At 35.7% G+C, this 23,655-nt stretch overlaps 1 protein-coding gene across 2 annotated transcripts; it reads left to right on the top strand.

The window, feature by feature from the left end:
- Positions 1–2,815: 2,815 nt before the first annotated feature.
- On the top strand, positions 2,816–22,011 carry HNF4G (hepatocyte nuclear factor 4 gamma). 2 transcript variants are annotated; one of them, XM_066547262.1, is made up of 11 exons: positions 2,816–2,933; positions 5,128–5,137; positions 5,787–5,951; positions 8,299–8,393; positions 11,843–11,949; positions 15,815–15,970; positions 18,058–18,145; positions 20,187–20,339; positions 20,518–20,754; positions 21,351–21,473; positions 21,878–22,011. In XM_066547262.1, the coding sequence occupies exons 1-11, from the start codon at positions 2,816–2,818 to the stop codon at positions 21,994–21,996; spliced, it is 1,371 nt and encodes a 456-aa protein (XP_066403359.1). In that variant the 3' UTR covers positions 21,997–22,011. The 2 variants fall into 2 exon arrangements, with proteins under 2 accessions (XP_066403359.1, XP_066403349.1); XM_066547252.1 differs by lacking the exon at positions 5,128–5,137 and having other exon boundaries at positions 5,783–5,951.
- Positions 22,012–23,655: the final 1,644 nt, after the last annotated feature.

A 23,655-nucleotide genomic window follows, 5' to 3' on the forward strand; every position in this document is an offset into this window, starting at 1 on the left:
GAGTCTAAATACTAGTGAACAGTATGCAGCTTGAACTGACATAAGACCAAAGCTGTTCATCATTAGCTTCTTTCATCAACTGCTCTAATTCCAAGACTGCATTCTAATCCACCTAAGGCTGAAAGAAAACATATTAATATTTTACCATAGTGATTTAGTGTACATAAATTGTTCATGATGTACTTCATGATGCCAAAAATCCCCCAGAAAGCACATTTTTATGAGTGCAAGATTTGACTGTAAGAAGTTTCCTTAGCAAAACATGAAAAAATAATATAAAGAATGTCTTTCCTATAGCATACATTTTTCCATATTAAAAAATCAATTGAAATGAGTTTTTATATGACAGAAGTTTGAAGGGTCAATTCATTCCCTCTCTTTAGCAGTCACTAAGGGACCTGTTTTGGCAGCATTGAAGAAGTTCTGCTAATAGCAGAGGGAATAGCAGGATTTGATCATGTCATACATGATATCTTCCATCTTCCATTCATTCCCTTATTTTGAATTTACTTATATGCCACAATGTTCTCAAGGCTGGCTCTTTGAAATAAAAAATATGTAATGGACGTGTTTGTAAGCATACAATTTTGGTATTAAAAAGCCAGATAATATTTATAGAACATATTATCAAAAAGTCTACACTGAAGAACAATAGATAATTCTAGTTAACATGTAAGCCTTTTTATATTACACTAAGTAGCATATTAAGGCAATGAATCATTTTTTATGTAACTAGTAATTAGTTTTATAGCAAATACTATACAAGTACAACAAATGGTTGTAGCAAATACAACAAATTCTGCTACAGAAGAAACTTTCCAAACTGAGCCATCAGGTAATATAAATAAATAATAAATAAATAAATAAAGTAATAAATAAATAAATAAATAAATAAATTCCATCTCATGATGAAATTACAGTGATTTCCTAAACAATATTGGCTGTCAACAAGTAGCTTTTCACCAATCTTAATTTAATATACTTATTTAAGTAAAAGAAAGAAATATTAGCTGTGTTTAAAAACTGTGAAAAATTGTACATTTCCACTGCTATGAAATGACACTTTCTGAGTAATTTTTGTCCATGACTGTAGGCAGTAAATATTCTAAAATTTTAATCATATTCTTAAATATCCTTAAAAATTGCCATATTTTGTATTATTTGTCTTCTGCCATGTATAGGAAGTATCTGTATTCAAATCAGCTGCTCTTTTTAAGTAACTTTTGCAGTTTTTTGATCTCTCATTAAATATAATAATGGATGAATGGTTTAGAGGAAAATGAATACCAGTAGGTTGAAAAGGACAGCCCCTGTGGAGACCCTCCAAAGTCTGAGAAGAATTTTTGCAAGCAGTAACACAACTGTAAATATACTTTGGTTTAGGGATAGGTCTGTGAATTATACAAGAATCCTGTTGTCATAATTATGTTACTGGGCTCTGCTGGAGTCAGGAGGAGAACTGGCCTGAGGATGCATGTACATGTCCACAAGGAGACAGCATGATTTATGACTCTCAGGTAACCCTGGGGACATGGATAGTAGAAGGATGAATTTTGAAAGGTTTTTTTGTAGGTCTTTTAGTGTAAATTTTCCTCCTTCATTGGTAGCTTGTCTGTCATAAATTGCTTTTAAAAACATTTATTTAGTTATTTAATCAAGAAGTTAATTTACAGTGCCCTTTTACAGCTACTTTTACTGAGTAGGAACTGCAGGCACTTTTCCATTCAAATATGCATTTCAATGTTGTATATACAGTTACTAGTTACTCTTAATTAGGCATAAACTGGGTAGTTTTTCTATATATGTAATCTTTATGTAACTATTTTTAGGAGTACAAAGGGTAGTATTCTGTAAAGAATGTATTGAGAATAATAACATTTGGAATTCTGCTATCAAACATTTGGAAGCACCAGATTAGCAAGTGAAATTCTGCTGTTCAGCTATATATTTGGCACAGATTCAAGCAGCTTTACAGGAGGGTTTTTAACTGGGTTTGTACACACCATGTCTACCAGCTGATGAGCTGTGAACCTACCCAGAGATTCTTCATTACAGAGAAGGTGATTAATATTTCTTGGCACTTGGAAATGCCATGCAGCCATCACATTTTGTATGAAGAAGGGTTAGAGCAGGAAGCCACTGTCTGAGAGGCTGCAGGATACAGTGCCTGGAGCCATTGCAGCAGCACAGTGTGTGATGGAGGGGATTTATGAATGGGCCTTGCTGCAGACTTGTGTCACTTGAAGCCTTGCTTAAGGATGCCTACTGAGCTAAGTAATTGCCAGTGGGAAAGAACATTGCCAGCTGTAAAATGGGAGATTTTACAGCTGTCTTTTAAAATATGTAGGTAAGTGATTTGGGTATAGTTTGAGATAGTCCATAATCATATCATGTCACATTTCCTTATTGTTCTGAAGTGACAGCAAAATGGCATATGAACTTAGTTTCTACATAGAACAGCCAGAGTAGTTTGTTTAGAACTGTTTGTACCACACATTGACAGCAAAATGTGAAGCAAGGCATGAGGGATGGGAAGCTTCCTGCATGTCCTTGGGCTCATGCAAGAACTGGAACCAGTACAACTTCTGATAAGATTATTTCAAAAAAGCATTCCAAGATTATCAGAAAGGTTGCACTGTATCATAAAAGAGAAAAAAATACCCAGGTAAAATACAGCATGCAGAAGCAGTTTTCCAGCTCCTCCCATTGCTGCACTCAAGTGACACAGTTATAGTTAACTTTGGATTATCAATCACTGTGAAACAGAATGGGAAGGTTGTACATTTGAACAGCTTTTTCACTGCTTTTGCATTCAATGATGCGGCTCTCAGAACCAATACTGGACATGGAAATGGCAAACTACAGTGAAGTTTTAGATCCAACATATACAGCACTGGAGTTCGAAACTATGCAGATTCTGTATAATGGCAATGGTGAGTTCTGCCCTTTGAGGCAAATTCGAGCCAGTTAACAGAAAAAGTGAATTGTAGTAATGCTATAAGGTGTTACTTAAATGTTTTATTAATGGAGCATTTGGGGGTTGTTTTCAAACTACAAATCTACTCTCTTACACTTCATCACTGACTCTGAGTTAGTAACATTATAATTCTTTAAGGAAAATAAAAAAGATTTTATATATAATAAAGTAGTTGTACTGTCACCAGTCAGTTAATCAAAGGGAAAAAAAATGGTCTATTCAGCAGTTGTTTTATTTACTGTAAGACAAATTAATAACTAGTATTGACAGTTTGGACGTGGAGGTATATTTTGTATATAACTTTCAGAAGGAAATGAAAAAATTATCTAGAGTTTTGTGAAAAAAATTAGCTACTGTTTCTTGATGCCTAGTTTCTAATTTTTATACTAATATTTATTTTATTTAAGTATTAATCTAGCCTTTCTAGCTAAGTGTATATATACACAAGAGTGATTTAAAAAGAATCACATTGGCTTTCTAGAGGATAATGTTTAGTTGAGAAAAAGTATTTGCGTTTGGTTAATGTAACACTTTAGGCAGATTTTTTTTTATATGCAGTTTTTGAGAATTTTTCTCAAGTTATGCTTGAAATAGAAAGCACATAGTTTCATTCTGCCATCTAGTACTGACAAAAAAAAAGTGAATAAAAGTATCAAGCAAATTAAACTACTCAAAAATGGCCTTTCAAATCTTTTAATACACTAAAAATGTTTGTTTATTGTGTCTTAAAGTATAACTCATAGTTCTATAGTAGTATGTATTTTAAAAGGCAGAACCTTTTATGCAGTGATTTGCAGGAAAAATATTTAGCACCGGCCATATAGAACATAATTAACTTTTTATTGTTGGGCTTTAAGTTTTATCTGAATTTCTGATGTTAAGTTGCAACAAGGTTGGTAAACAGAAGGTTAGACTTGGTTATCAATTTAGGAAGAAAAATCAGAACTTTATGGGCTAACTAAATTTGTAGCTGTCAACAATGATTATATAACTTTAGATGTTTTCTCTGCTTTTTTTGTTCTAAAATGGGTATTTCATTGGTCATATGTTTTTTGCTGAATAGCACCCTTTTGGATCTGTTAATGTTAAATAAAATGAAAAGGCAGATTAGGGAGGTTGTTCTTGGTTGCATTATGTGTTGGAGATAGAGCTGGTTAAATTATCACTGTAAGTGATTAGCTCGATAACTATTAGTTATCAGGTGCAGCCTTTTTATATTTAGAGTTTGTATTGAGTTTAGCCTAAGTATTTTCTTATAGCATTTATAAAAACATTGTATTGTTATAGTGCTAGTTTGGAACTGAAAGCTGTCCCTTATGAATCTTCCTGTGTATCTTTTCTAGCTGTTTAAATTAATTAGGAACCTTTAGAGAAGTTTAATAAGCCACATTCAGGCAGATTACACAGTTCTGTTGAAATCAAAGAATTTTTCAACAGCAGGTCAGTTTTCTAGACATTTTGGTTCATAATAATAGCAAAGAAAATAAGTATGCCCTTATACATACATACATACATACATACATATATACATACATACATATATATATATGCATGCAGAACTTATATTGTATTTTCAATTATTCTTCTATATGCTGCAAAGCTACAAAACTCCAAAAAAAGGTCCTATATTTTTCTAAAGCAATTCTGTAACCTAGTTTAAAAGTAGTTTAAAATTTTCCAGTCATGACAATCCTAATTTTAAAATAAATTATTTACAGAACTGAATTTTTCTAAGATTTCTTTTTGATGTAATTCAATTACAGCTCAGTAAAACAAAACAAAACAGAAGAGTTGCTTCTCTCTGTATCTGAAGAACTCTTTTAAGCTCTGTGGGACACAATGGAAATTTTATAATGTATTTGTGTTTTACATTTTGGTTGAATCTATACAATATGAATAATATTATGCATCAATATTAACAGTTTTACTGTTCATCCTGTATACTGTTCATGAACTCATGTACTTGAATTTTGAATTCATTTTTACATATCTGATTCACGTGACACTCTTTCCTCTCCTGGACAAAACAGATAGAAATGCTTAGGATATGTTTTCCTTCCGTTTAAACCAGAAGCAAAACAGAAAAAGCTATTTTGCAGTTGTTTCTTTGAACACGTCTGTTAGCATTGTGATTCAAAGAATAAATATAGCTGATTTCAGGTGAATTTATTCAGTAGTGTTTACTGTATTCAGTGACTAATTGTTAATCATGTAGCTAATATTCTGTGCAAGGAAAGACTGCACCAGTGCTCCTGTCAAAAATATCTTCAAGGAAATAGGAGACTTGTTAACAGTATGTTAATACTCTTAGCACGTATTTTTGTTGTTTTGGTTTTTTAAAATTAAGTCATACAAATTCCTTCTTTTTTTTTGTTTCTTTTTTTTAATGTCATAAATCTTTGTAAGACAGTTGCCAGCTATTGCTAGGTTGTATGAGAGCTGATACATGAGATCTTAAGACTGCTTTGTGCCAAAGTTCCTCTTCATGTTAGTAGGAACATATGTAGGAACATTTGTAATTATAAATGCAGAGGGACACTTTAATTTTTAGCCCTTCAGCTGAAAAGAGTTTAGAGCTAAATTATTTGTTGTTATGAACTTCATAAGTTCTTTTAACATATCTATCACTTTGAAAGTGTTCATGTCAGTGAGAACCAGATGTAATCACATGGGTCAAACTATATAAATCCTAAGTGGCAATTAAAAGAGATAAGGCCAGAAAAGCCTCTATTTAGGTACAACCTGCTCATGGGGTGGTCTTTGGAAGTCTTATCCATAACTATGTATGTTCTTGTCTCTTGTCAGACAGTTCAGGAGAAGCCGTCAACATGAATGCTGCTGACAACGGGCTCAGTAGTCTCTGTGCAATATGTGGAGATCGAGCAACCGGAAAACATTATGGTGCTTCCAGCTGTGATGGATGCAAGGGATTTTTTAGACGTAGCATAAGGAAAAACCACGTCTATTCATGCAGGTATTTCAAAAGTTCATCTAGAGGCACTATATTAATGAATTTAAGCAAAAATTATATTTATACTTTATCAGAATTTTTCAATCATGTCAGGGGATTTTCAGCTTTTTCTTAAGGAATGCTATTTGATATTAGACATTCCAGAAACTATGTTCCAGGTGCTTGATGATATTGTTGATATCATTACATCACTCACAAACTGTTTCACTCTTTTATTTATGATTACAAAAGTCATCTCTGAAAAAAAAGGGAAAAATGATCATATTTTCACTTCAGTGTGAAAACTGTAATACTTAACTGTTTTCTAAAATTCTTTCCTTATGAAGGTAGCTTCTGAATAGAAAGTCTAATATTTATGAATCTTGTTTTAGGGACTGTACAAACACATCTGCACATACTCCCACTTGGTGTGACGCACAGGTCTTTTGAGCAGCCATTTCCCCCTTCTGTCTGAATGGCAATCTGCTAATTTCCAAATGGTCCCCAAAATATCACACTGCACCATGTTTGATGAAATGATCTGTGTAGGCTCAGGGCTATAAACTGTCCATTCTGAGTCATAAGCAGAATATATGGAAAACTCAATGCATTTAAACAAATTACTGAAGGAGAATATTGGGTTTTCATGCCAAGATTTTGGTAGTGATGGGGTTACAAAAGTGGATTCTTGTGAGAAGCTGTCAGAAGTATCACCTGTGTGTCTGGTGAAGCCAATGCCAGCCATCTCCAAGATGACCAAAGCTGAGCTTTGCTATCAGCAATGGTGATGGTAATAATTGGAGGGATAATGTATTCAATAAGAAAAAATAATTATTGTGCAAAAAAATTGTAGCCAGAGAAAAGTAGTGACAATATGAGAGAGGAACAGCTCTGCAGACACCAAGGTCAGTGGAGAAGGAGGGGGAGGATTTGCTCTAAGTGCTGGAGCAAGGATTCTCCTGCAGCCCATGGTACAGGCCATGATGAGGCAAGTGTCCTTGTGAAACCCATGGAAATCCACAGGGGAGCAGATATCCCCTTGCAGCCCATGGAGGACCTGCTGCTGGAGAAGGTGAATGCCTGAAAGAAGGATGTAACCTCATGGAAAGACTGTGCAGCAGCAGGCTCCTAGCCAGACCTGTGGCCCTGTGGAGGGAAGACCCCACACCGGATAAGGTTTTCTGGCAGGACTGTTGACCCTGCAGGGGACACATTGCTATAGCAGCCCAATCCTGAAGGACTGCACGCTGTGGAAAGCACCCATGCTGGAGTGGTTCATGAAAAACAAAGCCCATGGGAAGGACTAACATTGGAGAAGTTTGCGGAGAGCTGTCTCTGTTGGGATGGACCTGACAATGGAGCAGGTGAAGACTGAGAGGAGTCCTCCCTTGAGCAGAAAGAAGCAGCAGAGACAACATGTGGTGAACTGACTGTAGCCCCCAATCTCTGTTCCCTTGTGCTATTGCATGGGGTGATGATAAAACTTCTAAGAATGGCTTGTTACTGGAAATGTTGTTTCCTAAACTCTTCTTTGGTTGTGTAATATTCTTAAAAGGAAACATCTCCCTTATAGACATCATACAGTGATATAGCATAGACATACCCCTAAAGTGGTGTGTTAAGAGCTGACATAAGTGATTTCAGGAAGAGCTCTGCTTTTGCAGAGTCTGTTTATCTAACAAACACATGCAAAGAAAAAAAGGCAGACATAAATGGAGAGAGTGACAAACGGCTCATATGTAATCCCTTAGGCACACCTGTAGATGTCCATAATAGCCTGGGTAAGCTGCCTTGCAGTGTCATGCTCCATGTATTTCCTCAAGTCTTTATTTCATTGTGTTGGTTCCTCTCATTTCCTGTTTAGGTTGCCATCTGTAGTGATAAAACTTGCAGCTTGTTCATTGTTACCTCCCAGTAGGAGTAAACACTGCCAGACAAGGGTAATGGTTTTGCAGCTAAGGGGCTCCTCTATGCCAGCAACATTTGGCTTTTTCTTTGATTGTTCTTTGTTTTTTCTATTTGCAGCTTTTCTTCATTTTTTTTCTTCCACTTCCATTTGATGCAGCCAGTTACTGACTTACCTGACAAATCAATTGAGGTAGAAATGATGTACATACCTACAAAATTTTCCACACTTGCCTATTCCAATGCATACACATGTTTATACATGTACATACATTCCTAGAAAATTAGCAGGTATGAAACACCTCTCAAAACTGATTAATAAAGAAGAATAATCATTGCAACTGAAGAAGAGAGTCTGTGGTTATAGGCATTATTCTGACAGGACAGATAAGTTGGTTTTTTTCTTTGTAATCAGGGTGATACTTTATTAATGCTTTATACGTTTACCTTTTCTTGTCTCTGATAGATTCAACCGACAGTGTATTGTTGACAAGGACAAAAGGAATCAATGCAGATATTGTCGTTTAAAAAAGTGTTTTCGAGCAGGAATGAAAAAGGAAGGTAATGGAGAAATTTATTATTTGATATACGAAGAAAAAGTCCAAATTAGCTTTAAATTTAATGAAAATTCTAAAAAACTCCAGCAGAATAAACCAATGGAAAGTAGCTACAATACCTTCATAATGGGAAAGTGCTTTTATGTTGAGGTGAAATGAATGTCTACTAACTTTCAAGGGAGTAAGCAGTTCTAGCATTTGGGGCATTAACAAGTCCATGGAATTAAAGTGAATTTGCAACTGTATAGTTCATTAATTCTGGCACCAAAATTCATTGATTTCTACATATTGAGCCATATGCTGGAATATTTCAAACAAAAAGATTTTACTTAAAATGTTTACCAAAAGTGAGTAATAAAATCGCTGTCTGGCTGGTTTTCCCCTGCCCTAAATAATGACAGTGCCAATTTACTGGTTCTTCCCTTAAATTTAAATGTATGAAACATTTAAGCCAGACAAAGGACTGTGAAATTGAGTGAAAAAGTAGTGGGAAGAGTAGTGGTAGCAGTCAGTGGAGTGTCCACATTAATTAATAAAAAATCCGATTTCCCTAGAGCTCAATATAGGAAAATTGTTACTTAGGATCTCACTGACAGATATGAGAAGCATGTGTCACAGTGATTCTTCAGTCAGAGTCAAAGGACCAGATCACCACGAGATCAGAGCAACAGGGAAAGAAGATCAGTGAAAATATTAGAGGGTTTATTTTTTTGTTTGGGCTGTTTCAAAGACAGTAATGATGTAGATGTAAAAGATGTCTTTATCTGTTTCAAATACACACTCAAATGTGGTTTGTCACAAACTTTGCTACCTTTTTTGTTTGGAGCGTGGTGCATCCGCTTGCAGGCCAGCCTGAAATGTGAATGCTTAGTTCTCTTGTAATGTAGCTATCATTCTTTTTGTCTGTACAAAGGAAGCTTTTTCTTTATGCTCTTAAGTATCTGTCCTGTAGCAGTACTTTGCTAGTGATCAAGTTATTGGTATGAGGTAAAATGGATTTTTTCTCCTTGAAGCTGCATGGGGATATTCTAAAAAGCATTACACAGGGTATGAAATAGGTTTGCCTATTAATGTGGATCTCCTTTAAGACACTTTGGCCTTTTGGAATTTGAGCCATTAAGTCAGTAACATATTGTATATATGTTATGAATCTGATGTGAAGAAAGGGGAAGATCTGTGAATATGAAGCAGCCCTAGAAGTTTTGCAAATAGCAGAACTTTACAGACTTTCAAAACCTGAAATTAAAGAATAGCTTACCTCAGAAGGGACATCTAGAATTCATCTAGTTCAGCTCCCACTTAATCGAAGGCTAACATCTAGGTTCAGTCAGGTTGCTTGGGACCCTGTCCAGACAGATTTACACAGTCTGTGGGAGGGGAGATTGAACAACCTCTCACTATGCAAGCTCTTCCAGTACTTGACCATCCTCATTGGGAAGGGTTTTTTTCCTTATAGCTAGTTAGAATATCTCTTACTGCAGTTAGGGTAGTGTCCATTGGGTCTTGTCTTTTCATTATGCATCTGGCTCCTTTTTCTGTATGCTACAGAAATGAAGACCCTCACATCCATGTTGCTCCTCTTTTTTCCACATAAGCAAAGATGCCTGCACCTTGTGCATCTTGTGGATTCCATCTCCATAGGCCTCTGCTGGACACTACCTAGTTTTCCAGCATCTTTCATGTGCTGGGGAGCCCAAAACAGAGAAATGCTCATTTGCCTCAAGATGCTAATGCAGCCTAGTGCATGGCACAAAATTTTTAGCCCGCTTAACGCTACTCTGCCCTACTCTGGTCCCACTGTGTCTAAGACTTTCAACATTGCTTTTGTTTTTTATAACCTCTCTAGATGATCAGGGCGTGTCTCATAGTATAAGTATAGCATAGAGTCTATGATAGATTCTCATGTTTTTAGCAAATCTCTTTCGTTTCTTCGGGACAAAGATAAGAGAGGCTTCAGTTATTAAAAGCTTTACAAGTCCTCTTTGAGCAAATGTACCACTCTTGTCATGGAGTCTCTATTTAAGGCAATTTTAGCCTGAATTGACAATAAAGCTTTAGCTTCATAGTCTAGTCTAATAATCCAAAATTATGTGTATGTAGAAGAAAATTAAAGCATCCACTTATGGTGGTAATGTGCTCCACTAGTGATTTTCACTAGTGATGTATTGTCAGAATACCTTACTATTTTTGCAAAACTAATCAATGCTGAATTAATTTTAATACACTATATTTGTTTCAGCATTCTTTTATAAAAGGTTATATTTTTTCTTTCCTGTCTACAACATACTGTGTGTTTGTCACCACACAAGATTTCTTCCTGTGACCTTAATAGAAGGCCCATTGGTGAGTGTACTAACTGCAAAAAAGTTAGTGCACTTCTGGAATAAATTGTGTGCATTGTTCAGATAAATCCTGAACCTACTTGGTACACAGAGGTTTTTTTGTTTTTTTTCTAATTAAAACCCCTTGTACTACTCCTTAACTCTGTAATGGAGATTGTTTCCCACAATATAGCAAATGTATCTTTGGGAATAAAGCTGCTGCTCTTAAAATACAATGAAGTTCCTCATGCAATAGAAAGATTTCCACTGGCACAATTATTTTTTTCCCCTTTTTCATTTTCCTTGGCCTAATCTTGGACATGATCTAGGTTTTAGAAGGATCTAACTGTCAGTTTTTTTTTTTTTCTTCCTTTAGTTTAAAAGCATACTTTCTTTCTTTATAAACCTTACATGTGCCAGTTACAGATTCCCTATCCAAAGCTCTTTCAAATGCCTGTTTTTGGACTCCATGAGACAAAACTTACTGAATTTACTGTCCTAAAACTTTTTTGGTGTGCTGGTTTTTAGATTGTTTTTTTTTTCCCTGTAACTTAGTTAATATTCCATAAACTGGCTAGGAATGCAATGTCATTGAGGAGGATCATGACATTTAAGTTTCAAAATTATTTTACTAGTGGGTTAAATTCATGATTCATTCCTGTTTCATTGTTTCCTACAGCAGAGCATGAGTAGGACGTTCATATTTCCTCTGAGAGATATTTTTTCAGTGGTGATGCTGTACCACTTGACCTGTTTGGCAGTCTGGAAATATCTATTTCTGCTGTTATCATAAAGACTGACTTATTAAATTGGTTGAAATTGAGACCATGTGTTCAAGTTTAAACGAAGAAAGAGGTTTGACTGTAATTAAGCCAGTGACAGAAGAGCAGGTGATTCAGTGCCTATCTGCAATTAGTTATACGTGCTTTTTACAGGCAAGTAGGGTTCCAATAGAGACTGTAAACATGTATTATCATCCTTCCTCATCACTCAGAGCTAAACGCAGAGCATCTTCTTTGAATGCCATACCTTTCAGTTCTTAGAGTTATCTTCTGGAATCTAGTAAAGTTCTGAAATTATTCTTTGTGTCAGTGTTTACAAGTCAATAAATGAGATGATTATTATTTTCCAGCTGTACAAAATGAACGGGACAGGATAAGTACAAGAAGAAACACTTTTGATGGCTGCAACAGTCCCTCTATTAGCACATTGTCACAAGCCGAGACACTCTCCCGCCAGGTACTGAGATCTATCACAAAATTGTTTAGTGACGTTAAGACCACTTTTACTAAAATTAAATGCTTCTCAATTTCTTATGGTATCAAAAAAAATTATTGAGATTACTTTTTTCCTACTTCCAAAATGCACACAACTTCCTCTTCTCAATGGAAGAAGCAGTAATAGAATACATTCTTGAAGCATAGTCAATAAAAAAATTCTACTTTGTCCAGAACAATATGTCTTAGGCACCTTTCTTAATAAAGGTTTATGGTTCTTACTGCTTTTAAATCAGTTGCTGTCTTAGGCAGCTGGTGGCATCTATCTATCCTTGAAGCAGGCTTTCCCATGAAACATAGGGAAAAATTTGTCCAAAGCCATTCAAAGGGGTGTGGACACTCATTTCCTTACATTCTTTTGAAAATCCTATTTTTAATATCCTTAGACATTATAAGTAAGGCAAACAGAAGTGTTCCAACTGCAGAGTCTATTCACATCTCACTTTTAAATTTTCTTTGTCTCATCTGAACTTCATTTTCTCTTTTTCTTTTTTTTTCCTATCGAATCAATTGCTGAATGGAACAGTCTCCAGTCCTTTTCTGCACCTCAGATAAATCATGGTCATTGATTCTGCATTCTTGCACCTCTTACTAACTTGCTTAGAATTTAACTGCCACCTTTATGATTTCATGCTGACTGATTTATACGTCCCCAAATGGTTTGTAATCTCATCCTTTATAAGCATCTCTCTTAGGCTGGAACTGCCTGTAGAGAATTGATGCAGGAATTACTGGGTTATAGTCTTTGGCACATATTGCATGTCCAGGCAGACTAGATGAATAGAATGTACCTTCCTACCTTTCCTACCTATACAGTATGGAAAATATATCTATATTTATCTCCTTCGTAATTTTTGAACTTGCTTATTGTGCTTTTTTTATAATACTCCTTAATCATTTCCAACTGGTATTTGCAATTCAGGAATAAGAACTGTCTTGAACAGAATCACATCCTCAGCTGTTTATAGCACAAAGTTCTTTTCAAACAGTAGGTTCTTGGCCTAAAACATCTCCTTGTGTATACACAAATTTATTGTACTTACTATTTGTTATGTTTTACTAGAACAGAATTGCTATCACTATGTCAAGCATATATGAAGATACAGTCTTGACCTCAAAGTCCAAGAGACTTCATTAGCATGATGGAAAAGCAAAGAAGTCCTAAAAGTACTTCTTTTTCCCTCAATTGAATAAGTCTGTAAGATGAGTTCAGTCCTGAGAAGAGACATAGAGGAGGTGGTAGTGTCCCAAATGATTATCCAAGTACTTCAGCTGTGAAATGAGGAAGATGGTGGCGTTCATCTCTTTTGAAATGTTCATATTAAATAAGGAAAAATAGATATTTTCATCCCTTTTGAAGTGTTCATAATAAATAAGGAAAAATTAGTAATTTTGTTCCTTAAGATCCCTTCTAGGGGGGAATTGTCTAAGTACAATTTTTCTCATACACACCTGGGAGAGCCTTCCAGGATTATGTAAATATGAAAAGGGCATGCTGGACTCTCATTTGAGTAAAGGCATCTGTCCCTGCAGGTTTACAGAACAACTGGGATACAGTGTTATATTTTCATGTTCATAAACTCATTAATGGGTACAAGTTACACTGGGAAAGATTTCACCTCAATATAAGAAAGAAATTTTTTACAATGAGAACAAGCAATTACTGGAGCAACCTTTCCAGGGATGTGGTGGAGTCCTTATCACTGAAGGTTTTCAAGATGCAATTGGACAGGGTGTTAGATAATCTCGATGATTCCTTTCCCATAAAAGATTGGATTAGATAATCTTTCAAGGTCCCTCCTAACCTGTGCTAATCTACGATTCTATCAAGTCAGTGAGTTCTGTGTTGTACCCTAAATGAAAGGCAGGTTAAAGCAATAGAGAAATAGAAATTGAAAAGTTCATAGCTTCATATCCTTGTCAAGACGTACAATCCTGGGTGTTCATAATGAACTCCATGGGAGTCATCCCACGAATCCCCAGCAGAAGTTCACCAAGTAATTTCAGCATGGAGACTGTAATTTGTAATGTAAGATGTAATTTATAAAAATGCACAGCTTTAAATAAATATATTAAGGGAAGGACAATGTATTAACTTCATGAGTCAGTATGTCTAACATTTAAACAATCTACCTCTTCTTTGCCTTCTTGTATTATCTTCTAGTTGCTGCATGGTTAGTATCATTTTCAGGTAGATCAGAGTGTGACCTACTATCAGAAATCTCTTCTTTGTACCTTTGAATCATGATCAAGACCCCTTTTACTCTTCTGGAAAAAAATGAAATGTTTGGTTCTTCAAAAAATTGCTTCTTTTATTGAATTTCTTTACTGTCTTTCTGTACTGAAGGTTTTCTAGACTGAATCGCTCTGGTAGCTCTCACCTGAATGAATATCAGTATTTTCAGCCTCCTTTTTGTAGAGGAGATGCCAGAAATGGATTCATGATTATAGCATGGATTTCACACATTCTCTGTCTACAAAGAGGCAATACCTCTAACCTTTTTTGCTACATGATAGCCTTTGAATTATGTGTCTGAGGAATTTTTCACCTGCCTAGCTGCTGTATTTCCCTGAGAGCTAATGTTCAACTGGTTAACTGACATAAATATCTAAGCTGTTTTCACTGTTTTACACTGCTGAATTATGTAGGAAGCACAGAGCTTTAGTTCAGAAGCACAGCTCCTTTTGACTACCAAGGATAAGGGATTTCACTACAGATCCCACTGTGGGGTTTAACATGGGTATATGAATGGAGGGAACTGGTAGGAGTCTAACTAAATACTTTCCAACGTCCTGAAAAGTGTAGGAACGTGATAGTGGAAGACCAAACAATTAATTTCTTTTCCTGAGGAAGATAATTATGATACATAATTCCCTGAACATGCTTTCAGCAATAAAACATAAAGGGAAAGTCAGTTTTACAGGCCTTGTACAGTGATCTTTTTATTTTCTTTTTTTTTCTTTTTCTTTTTTCTCTTTTTGTTTTTCTGTTTTCTCTTTTTCTTTTTCTTTTTCTTTTTCCTTCCCTAGTATGATAGCAACTATAAACTGGCCTTACCTTCTCAGGTTTGCCTTTTTCTTAAGCTGGCTTTCTTCCTGGCTCAAGAGAAAGCCTGGTTTTGTTCCTTTCCTTGAAAAGTCATTAAGAATTTCAGGAATTGGCTCAGTAGAAGTGCCCAGCTTCAGGCCCAGAAAGATATTGCTCTCTTGCCATTTCACAGAACACTGTTCCCTGCAGGTGGTCTAATGCACACCCATATCCTTTACAGTTCCTCTGAAACATCTCAGACCTCTGCCTATACCACTACTTCATCATTACAAACCATTCTCCTCCAGGCACTAAAACCCCCCTGTTTTACCTTCTAAAGTTAATGATACTTGTCTTTACACTAGAAGAACGTACTACCCCTTTATCATTCTCTTTGTCTTATTATCTCTGTCCCTTAATATTACTAAGTGCCACTATGAGCTCTTCTTTTTTTTTCTGAAATGAAGTAAATGTCAACCATTTTAAAGAAAAAAACCCAAAACACCTCTCTTCTACAAATGAAAAGAGCTCTATATTTTTAAAAATAGGATTGTGAAATGAGAAGATATTGTACCATGATATGATTAATTAAAGTTTTAGCATATTGCGATGCAAACTGGTAATAATGAGAAAGAAAAATTTATCATTTACGTGCACGGTAATGGTCCATATGGTCAAGGAACTTCTCAAGAGTATCTGTGATTACTGCTGTGATTTTTTTCTTACATATGCTATTAACCAGTGAAAATAAAATTATATGAAATTTAACATAATTCATTTTTTCTCTCATTATGGCCAGATCTCAATTTCCAGTCCTGGTGCTAGCACTGATATAAATGTTAAGAAAATTGCTGGTGTTAGTGATGTCTGTGAATCTATGAAGCAACAACTTTTGGTCCTGGTGGAATGGGCTAAATATATTCCGGGCTTCTGTGAACTACCACTCGATGACCAGGTATAAGAGGAGACCAAAGAGAAAACTCTAATTACTGCTCTGTTATGCCTGTGATATTTAAATGTCAGGATGAAGCACTCATTCTTTTTTTGTCTGAACAAATAGAGCTGAGTACTAGACCTACCCTCTTAATTTATTTTATTTAAGTTGTGAAGTAGCACCACCACAAGAGAAAAGACATGAACAAAAAGAAGCAGCAAGGCAGCATGGATTTAAGTGTTTTGTTCTTTTTGTAGTGTCTGGGAAGCAGAACATTTTCTGACCTTTAAAAGTATTCCTTTTATGTTCACCTTTCATTATAATATAGTATAAGACAGCATGTTATTTAATATGATGCAAGACTTCTGTACTTTCAAAAACCAAAAACAATTGGAATCTCAAACAAATTCCAAACATACTGATATCAATCCATAGCAAATAATCTTTCATACAATACAGTGTACTAAAATTATATTGGATAGAATAAATGTAAGGAAAAAAAGCACCAAATATTGAAAATTCATAAGAGTTTTTATGACGGAGGTCTGATCTAACATCACATTTGTAATATATTCTAATATATCACTGGCTTTTAGAGTAGGTTGTGCTGGCAAACCCAGAACCAGAATCTCCACATTGTGGGGATCAGTTCTCTGACAAGCAGCCTCAGAAGAACATTAATTCATTGCTTTGGATCTCTTGATTCCACATCAAAATCTGATTAATCTTAAAAATCACTCTGTGAACTGGAATTGTATATATCCTTCTTTTTGCTTCTTCAGTTTCTCAGTTTTTTAACAAAATACTGCAAGTGTTAGGTCATCCTGGTTTGAACTGAGTCATCCCCCCTTATATCATTCCTCAGGAATATAGGTCTGTTTCAGGCCACAGGAAACTCCCCAAAAAAGAAGTTAAATGATGTCTTTGCAGACTCACAGAGCACATATGTTCACAAGCTCAGCATACTCAAATAAGTTTAAACTGTTCATGTGAAAAAGAATTTCAAATGTCATTACTACACAAGGGCAACAAAAGTAAGCAAAAAAATTGCTTCTTTTATTGTTAAGACAACATGGAGAAAAAGAGGAGGTATCAAATATCCTTAAAATATTCCTATCTGCATTTGAAAAAATGAAACATCAGCTTAGAATGATAGGCTGAAAATGCCCCTGCTGTGCTTGAAGAGTACATGTTGGGAAATACTCTGAAACCTTAAGTACCTTGGAAAAGTAGGGACAAAGATGTTGAGAGATAAAACGAATGCCAGTTTTTCATTTTTTGATAGCCAGTTTCTAAGGGCCATTGTGCATTCAGTTATGAAATAAGCCATCTGGTTTTGAAAAAATGATTCCTGATCTGGGAGTCAGCCTGATTCACAAACCAGAGAGGAGACCAAAGCAGCTGAGAACCTGAAGTCTTAACACATAAGTATTACCCAGGTACAGTGTACCTTTATATCTCTCCTAAAATGACTGGCTTGGATTAGAATTACTTGTCAAGAGATGAGTTCTTTGAGGAAATAAAGGCCATTGCTGAAATTTCAAGCAGACATTAAAACTTGAGGAAAGTAAATAGGTGACTAAGAGTAAACTAATAAACACAAGTTCCTTCCTAGTACAAATTGGAATTCCTCTTTGTGGACAATAGTGGCTCTGTTAGCATATCTAGCTTTGTTGGGAAAAAGCTCTTTTAAGAGCCACATAAATTTTTGGTTCAAGAGAAAAATGAAACACTGATAGAACCAAATTTACTCTGACAGTTCATTACAGCCCACTGGAGTTTTTAGCGTCAACTTAAAATGCCAGAGAAAACTTTGTCAAGGGAATACACACTAGGAAATAAATGCAGGTAGTATATTTATTAAGAAGTATTTTGCAGAACCTGATGTTTAAAATCTAGACAGAATCTAGATATGACAGAGAATGACAGTTTAATTAGAAAGTGCTGTTTTGATGGTGTTCAGATTTTTACAGTCACTTTACATTTTACATCAGAATCTTAACAGTCTTCAACATGTACCTAACACACAGTTAGGTGTGTTCTTTTCTTTCGCTCTCATTGAAACTTACAGCTTTATCATCTAATGAGTCTGATGTTTTTTTCATGAGGTTGCCCTGCTAAGAGCACATGCTGGGGAGCACCTGTTGCTTGGAGCAGCAAAACGGTCCATGGCATATAAGGACATTTTACTTTTAGGTAAATATTGGTTTTGTTTTACTTACTGATGATGATGTTATAGTACATTTGCAATGATGTAGTCACTTAAGTGGAACAACTGTTCTGCCACAATCAAAGCAATGCATTCTGTAAATGCTAAATAGCTATTAATGATATAATGTCACATGCCTGTTCTAGCAAAAGCAGGTGGATGGTTTCATGTGAGTTAATACAGGTAAAGGTCTATTGGAAAGCAGAAACTACAATTTAAGGAAGTTCCCTGGCAATTGACTCCTTATGTTATCATCCTTTCTACACCTTTTCCCATAAAAAAAATTGGAGCAAAATAACAACACAAAGGTAATAACCCCTTTGCTTAGGAAAGGAGTAGCCAGCCTGTTGCACATGTACTATTTTCAGTTTTCATGAAAGCCATTTATCTGGAGCTTTCTCAGGAGTCCTTCAGACTCAGAGAAGACTCTACTGCTAAAATATTAGATAGAATGTTACCTGCAACTCACTTTCCCAAGAACCCTCTCACTTCTTCCTCAATAGTCCCCATATGGCCACCACGTAAACACCATTCCTGCTGTCCCTGCGGCATGGCAGATGGGTGTACCCACGGCACAGTGCTGAGGCACGCCTGCAGGAGCGTGTTCTTGGTCAGCTGAGATGGCTCCCACAGAGGGTTATATTAAGGGAACATGGCTGTCAGGGAAGAGGATGTTGTCACTGATGGAAGCATGTTCATGCAACGGAGAGGCCCAGTTATAAGATGAGATGTGTGCTGGTGTAGAGAGTGATGTGATGAGGCATTTGTTAGCCTTGTTTGACACAGTGCTCTGCCAGTCTGAAGTGCACTCTGCCAAAAAGGGTCTCATTAGACATGGTCAGCATTGGAGCTGTTTCCTGAGACAGGCTGTTGGTTGTCTTGGACAGGATATTTGATGTGAGGCAGAGCTATATGGAATACAGACTCAGACTTGTCTCTTCACTGGTGTTGTGGTACAAGGACATTTTCTACTACTTGTTCTCCTTCCTCTTTGGGCCTGCCTTTTCATAGCTCTAAATTAGCTTGAATTTATTTTTACCCACATTAAAAGGACAAGAAGGGCTTGGTCTGAAGGTATTTCTCTCACCAGCAATCCTCTCAAGATAAAAGCTGTACAAATGGCTTTCTTAAGGTAGTAATTTCCCTGGATACAGTTTCATTAACAAAACTAACAGAAACAGGGAAAAATAAATTTGCAATTTTATTTGGATTAGTAATAAGGTAAATAGGAAAACAATGATAAAATAATAGTAAGAAAACTATATATCATGAGCATCAGCAGATGCACCGAAAGAAGAAGCAATTTGAGGCTTCAAGGCTTATTTTTGATACTTGGAGACAGGTATCTGTTTATGAATCATTTTGACATGGATTGCTTGTGATATATTTACCAGTTTTTCTTTCAAAAACTGCTTGGTGGCTTCTGAAAGCTCCATGGTATTCCTGGTGTTCTTCAGAAGGTGAATTAAGATGCAATAGTGGAGACCTCCAAAATGTATATTTTAAAAAACAACCCAAAACCCAAAAAACTCTAGGTAAAATTATTTCTTAACTGAAAATTTTACGATGCTACTAAATTTTATTCGGAACAACAGAAACGTCCATTAGAAAAAGAAGCTTTTCCAGTGTCTCCTCTTTTCTATTGTCAAATCCTTGTCATTCAGCTTGGGATATATTATTTTAATCAGGGAAGAATACATTTTAAGATCAATACATTAGTATATTTATCTGTTATTTAAACATAAATTGCTTCATACTTGTAAATCCAAATACCAACCTCGGTCCTGTGGACTAATCACTACATGTTGGTGTACTTATATGTACAGATTATTTACTGGGTGACGGCTATAATTTGCACATATACTCTGTTTGCAATGAAAAGTTGTGTGTGATGCAAGAGAGAGTTACTACTTAAAAAAATTAACTTGATCAAGCAGTATGAAATGTACTTTTGAAAATTGGCTTAATCTAGTACATTACATCAAAATGTTTCTATTAATTCATATGTTGATATTCTTTCTCTCTAAGGCAACAATTACATAATCCATCGCAACAGCACTGAAATGGAGATCTGCCGAGTAGCAAATCGGATTCTGGATGAATTAGTTCGTCCCTTCCAGGAAATTCAAATAGATGACAATGAATATGCTTGCTTGAAAGCAATTGTGTTTTTTGATCCAGGTATTTTTACAAAAATATCTCTCATTTGTTTTACATGTGATTGTATTGAAAGTAATTTTTGTTAATGTAGCATCTGTTCATGTTATCTAGCTGAAGGGAAAAGAATAAAATGAAACACAGTAAGATGCTCCTCCCAAATTGTAATATGCCTTGACTAAAGTTTTTGTCATTTTTAAAGATGCAAAAGGCTTGAGTAATCCATTGAAGATTAAGAATATGCGATTCCAAGTCCAAATCAGTTTAGAGGATTATATTAATGACCGTCAGTACGACTCCAGAGGAAGATTTGGAGAACTTCTTCTTCTACTGCCTACACTCCAAAGCATCACTTGGCAAATGATTGAGCAGATACAATTGGTTAAATTATTTGGAATTGTTAAAATTGACAGCTTGCTTCAGGAAATGTTACTGGGAGGTAAGCTATCAATTTGTTAAATTTACCATCTTGTATTATGTTGAATTTATATTCAATATAATATAAATTATCTTTATATAATCTATATAAAATAATTATCTTATTTTATAATATAATAACCATTAAAATATTCTTAATATTAAGTATTATGTTATTATTGAATCTAAGATGTTTGGATGTTGAGGGAACCCTGATCTAAGCGACCGCTCTTACTCACTGGCTGAGCTTTGTGTTGCGTAATTGTTAGCTAAAGCCTTCTTGTCTTGGCAGTTCATCTTGTTTAACTTAGTCCTACAACAACAGATTTTGCTATGTACTTCTCAGTAACTACTGGGTTGTCCTACAATTCCCTAGGCAGATGAAAGAATCCTTAGAAATATTTCATGAAACACACTGTTATTGCAGTCAAAACAGTGAAAATAAACACAGTGCTTAATATGCTTGAAGTCTGCTTAAATTGTTTAATGAATACCCACAGGCAATTATTCAAATTGCCAATCAAAATATTTACTCTGTGGAAATGTAATTACTGAAGTATAAGTCACTGGCAACAACATGCTTGTTTGCATTGATATATGCTCATGTTATTTTTGCAGGTACTTCTAATGATGCCAGTCATCTGCATCATCCAATGCATCCTCACTTAGCCCAAGATCCATTAACTGGCCAAACTGTCCTCATAAGTTCAATGTCTGCTCCTGTACATACAGAACAGATACGTAAGTAATTGCAAGTTAGCCTTCTGTCATAACACTTCACTGTTTCATTTTAAAATATTAATTAGCATGGTGACCTGTCAGTGTTCATAGAGCTATTTCCTCATCATTCTTAAATTAAAATAATTGTGCATTAAAAATGTATGTATATAAATGATGTTAAGAATAGACTTTGACCTGAATTTAATTTAATTTAAAAAATTCAGCTCCATTTTGATATATCATTGTTTTTACATGCACAATCTTTAATAAACTAAAAATTCTGATCATTAAAATATCCTGTTTCCCAAGCATGTCAAGGCACTCTCTTTTCCAAGCATGCAACAGGACCTTTCAGTGCAGTAGTGTATATACGTAGAGTAGACCAGGCTAATGAAATATATAATTATTTCTGTGGTTTTTTTCAGCAACTCCAGAAACTCCATTACCTTCCCCTCCACAAGGCTCTGGGCAAGAATACAAAATGTCTGCCAATCAAGCTTCAGTCATTGCACAGCAATCTATTTTGAAACAAAAACCATTGTGATATTTTTATCTATGTCTTATCCTTCCTTCCTTCCCTTCCTTCTCTTCCTTTTTATGCACTAGATAGATTGGTAGAACACTTGCACATTTAAAATCTCAGGTTGATATAGGAAATTATTTCCTCAGCAGCCACTGCTAAGTGGGTGTTCCTTAAAACACCTCATGATTTGGAAAGTAAGTAATGCTGTTCTGACTACTGCATACAACTGTAACTGTGGACACTGCAGTCTGACAAATATGTATAGAGGTAGATATTATTTTTAGATCTTATAACTGCACAGATTCATGTTTTTATTTCGTTTTATTTGTTGACTTAATATTATTGTTTTAGGTGTGTACATAATTTTTTCATTGTAATGGAACTGCTTAGTGCTTTTTTAGCTGTGAATTGTAGATATGAAAAAGTGGGTTATTCAGGAAAAAGCCAAGATTCCACTAATAGTAGAACATTAGGCTACCAAATAAGCACATGAATGGAAAAAAAAAAGAAAAACATACTTAATGGACAGAAAACTGCAACTATTTTAAAAAATCCTGATTTTAAAGGACCATCTCTTTTAAGTAAAATTTCAACAAAAGCATTGGATCCTTCCTGCTTAATAGTTTGTATGAAGCAGAAGGCCTGCCTGGGTGAATATGCTTGAGGACTTCTTAAAATCTATATATAGAACATATATAGATATTATGTCTATATATAGTCAATTGGCCCATGCTGAAGCATTTATATTGATAAATACTTAGAACAAGGACTGGTAGGCTTTTTGGTCTGGACTAACTAGTACTTTCCAAAAAAATTTATTAGCTCACTTTGGGAATTAGGCCAGTCTAGGGACACTTTTCACTTTCAGTTACTTTGGACACAGCCCTTCTCTTTAAGAGTACAGAGAGTATCACAGAAGCCCAGAATAAACTGAGTTGGAAGGGACCCACAAAGATCATTGAGTCCAACTCCTGGCCTTGCCCAGCACCATCCCTGAGTCACACTATGTACCTGAAGGGGTTGTCCAAATGCTTCTTGAGCTCTGTCAGGCTTTTCTGTGACCACTTTCTTGGGGACCCTGTTTCAGCGCCCAGCCGCCCTCTTGGTGAAGAACCTTTTCCTAATATCCAGCCTAAACCTCCTGACACACCTTCAGGCCATTCCCCTGGATCATGTCCCTGGTCACTGCAGAGAGAGATCAGTACCTGCTCTTCCTCTTGCCCTCACAAGGAAGTTGTAGACTGAAATGAGGTCTAACTAAGACCATGTCAGGGCAAGAGGATACTTTGTGATGTTTGGTTTACTAGTGTAAGAGCAGCCATCGTGTTTATTTGTATAACTGTGTAGTAAATGCATGTTTCAGCAATCACTAAAATTCACCTACAGAAAAGTTGTAATTAATGTAGTAGCTCTGTGTTTGGAGAGTTATGACTTACTAATTGCAGTGGCAGATGTGCCTGAGTTGAGCTCCAGGTGTTTCTGGTTTGAGCCATGGTATTTCAAGCCAGAAGGCAGCCAGAAGATAGCACACTCTCTCAATTCACATACTCATCCTCTCAATGTCTAAGTTTTCAGAAGCATGGGATGACTTGCTTTTCTGTGATGAGCCCCTTTCTCCACCTCTTCTTCCCCTTCCAGTCTGGGCATCCAACCTTGACTAGGCTTTGTGTCTGGAGTCCA

Source organism: Molothrus aeneus, chromosome 1 (assembly GCF_037042795.1).
Source record: "Molothrus aeneus isolate 106 chromosome 1, BPBGC_Maene_1.0, whole genome shotgun sequence".
NCBI classification, from domain to species: domain Eukaryota; kingdom Metazoa; phylum Chordata; class Aves; order Passeriformes; family Icteridae; genus Molothrus; species Molothrus aeneus.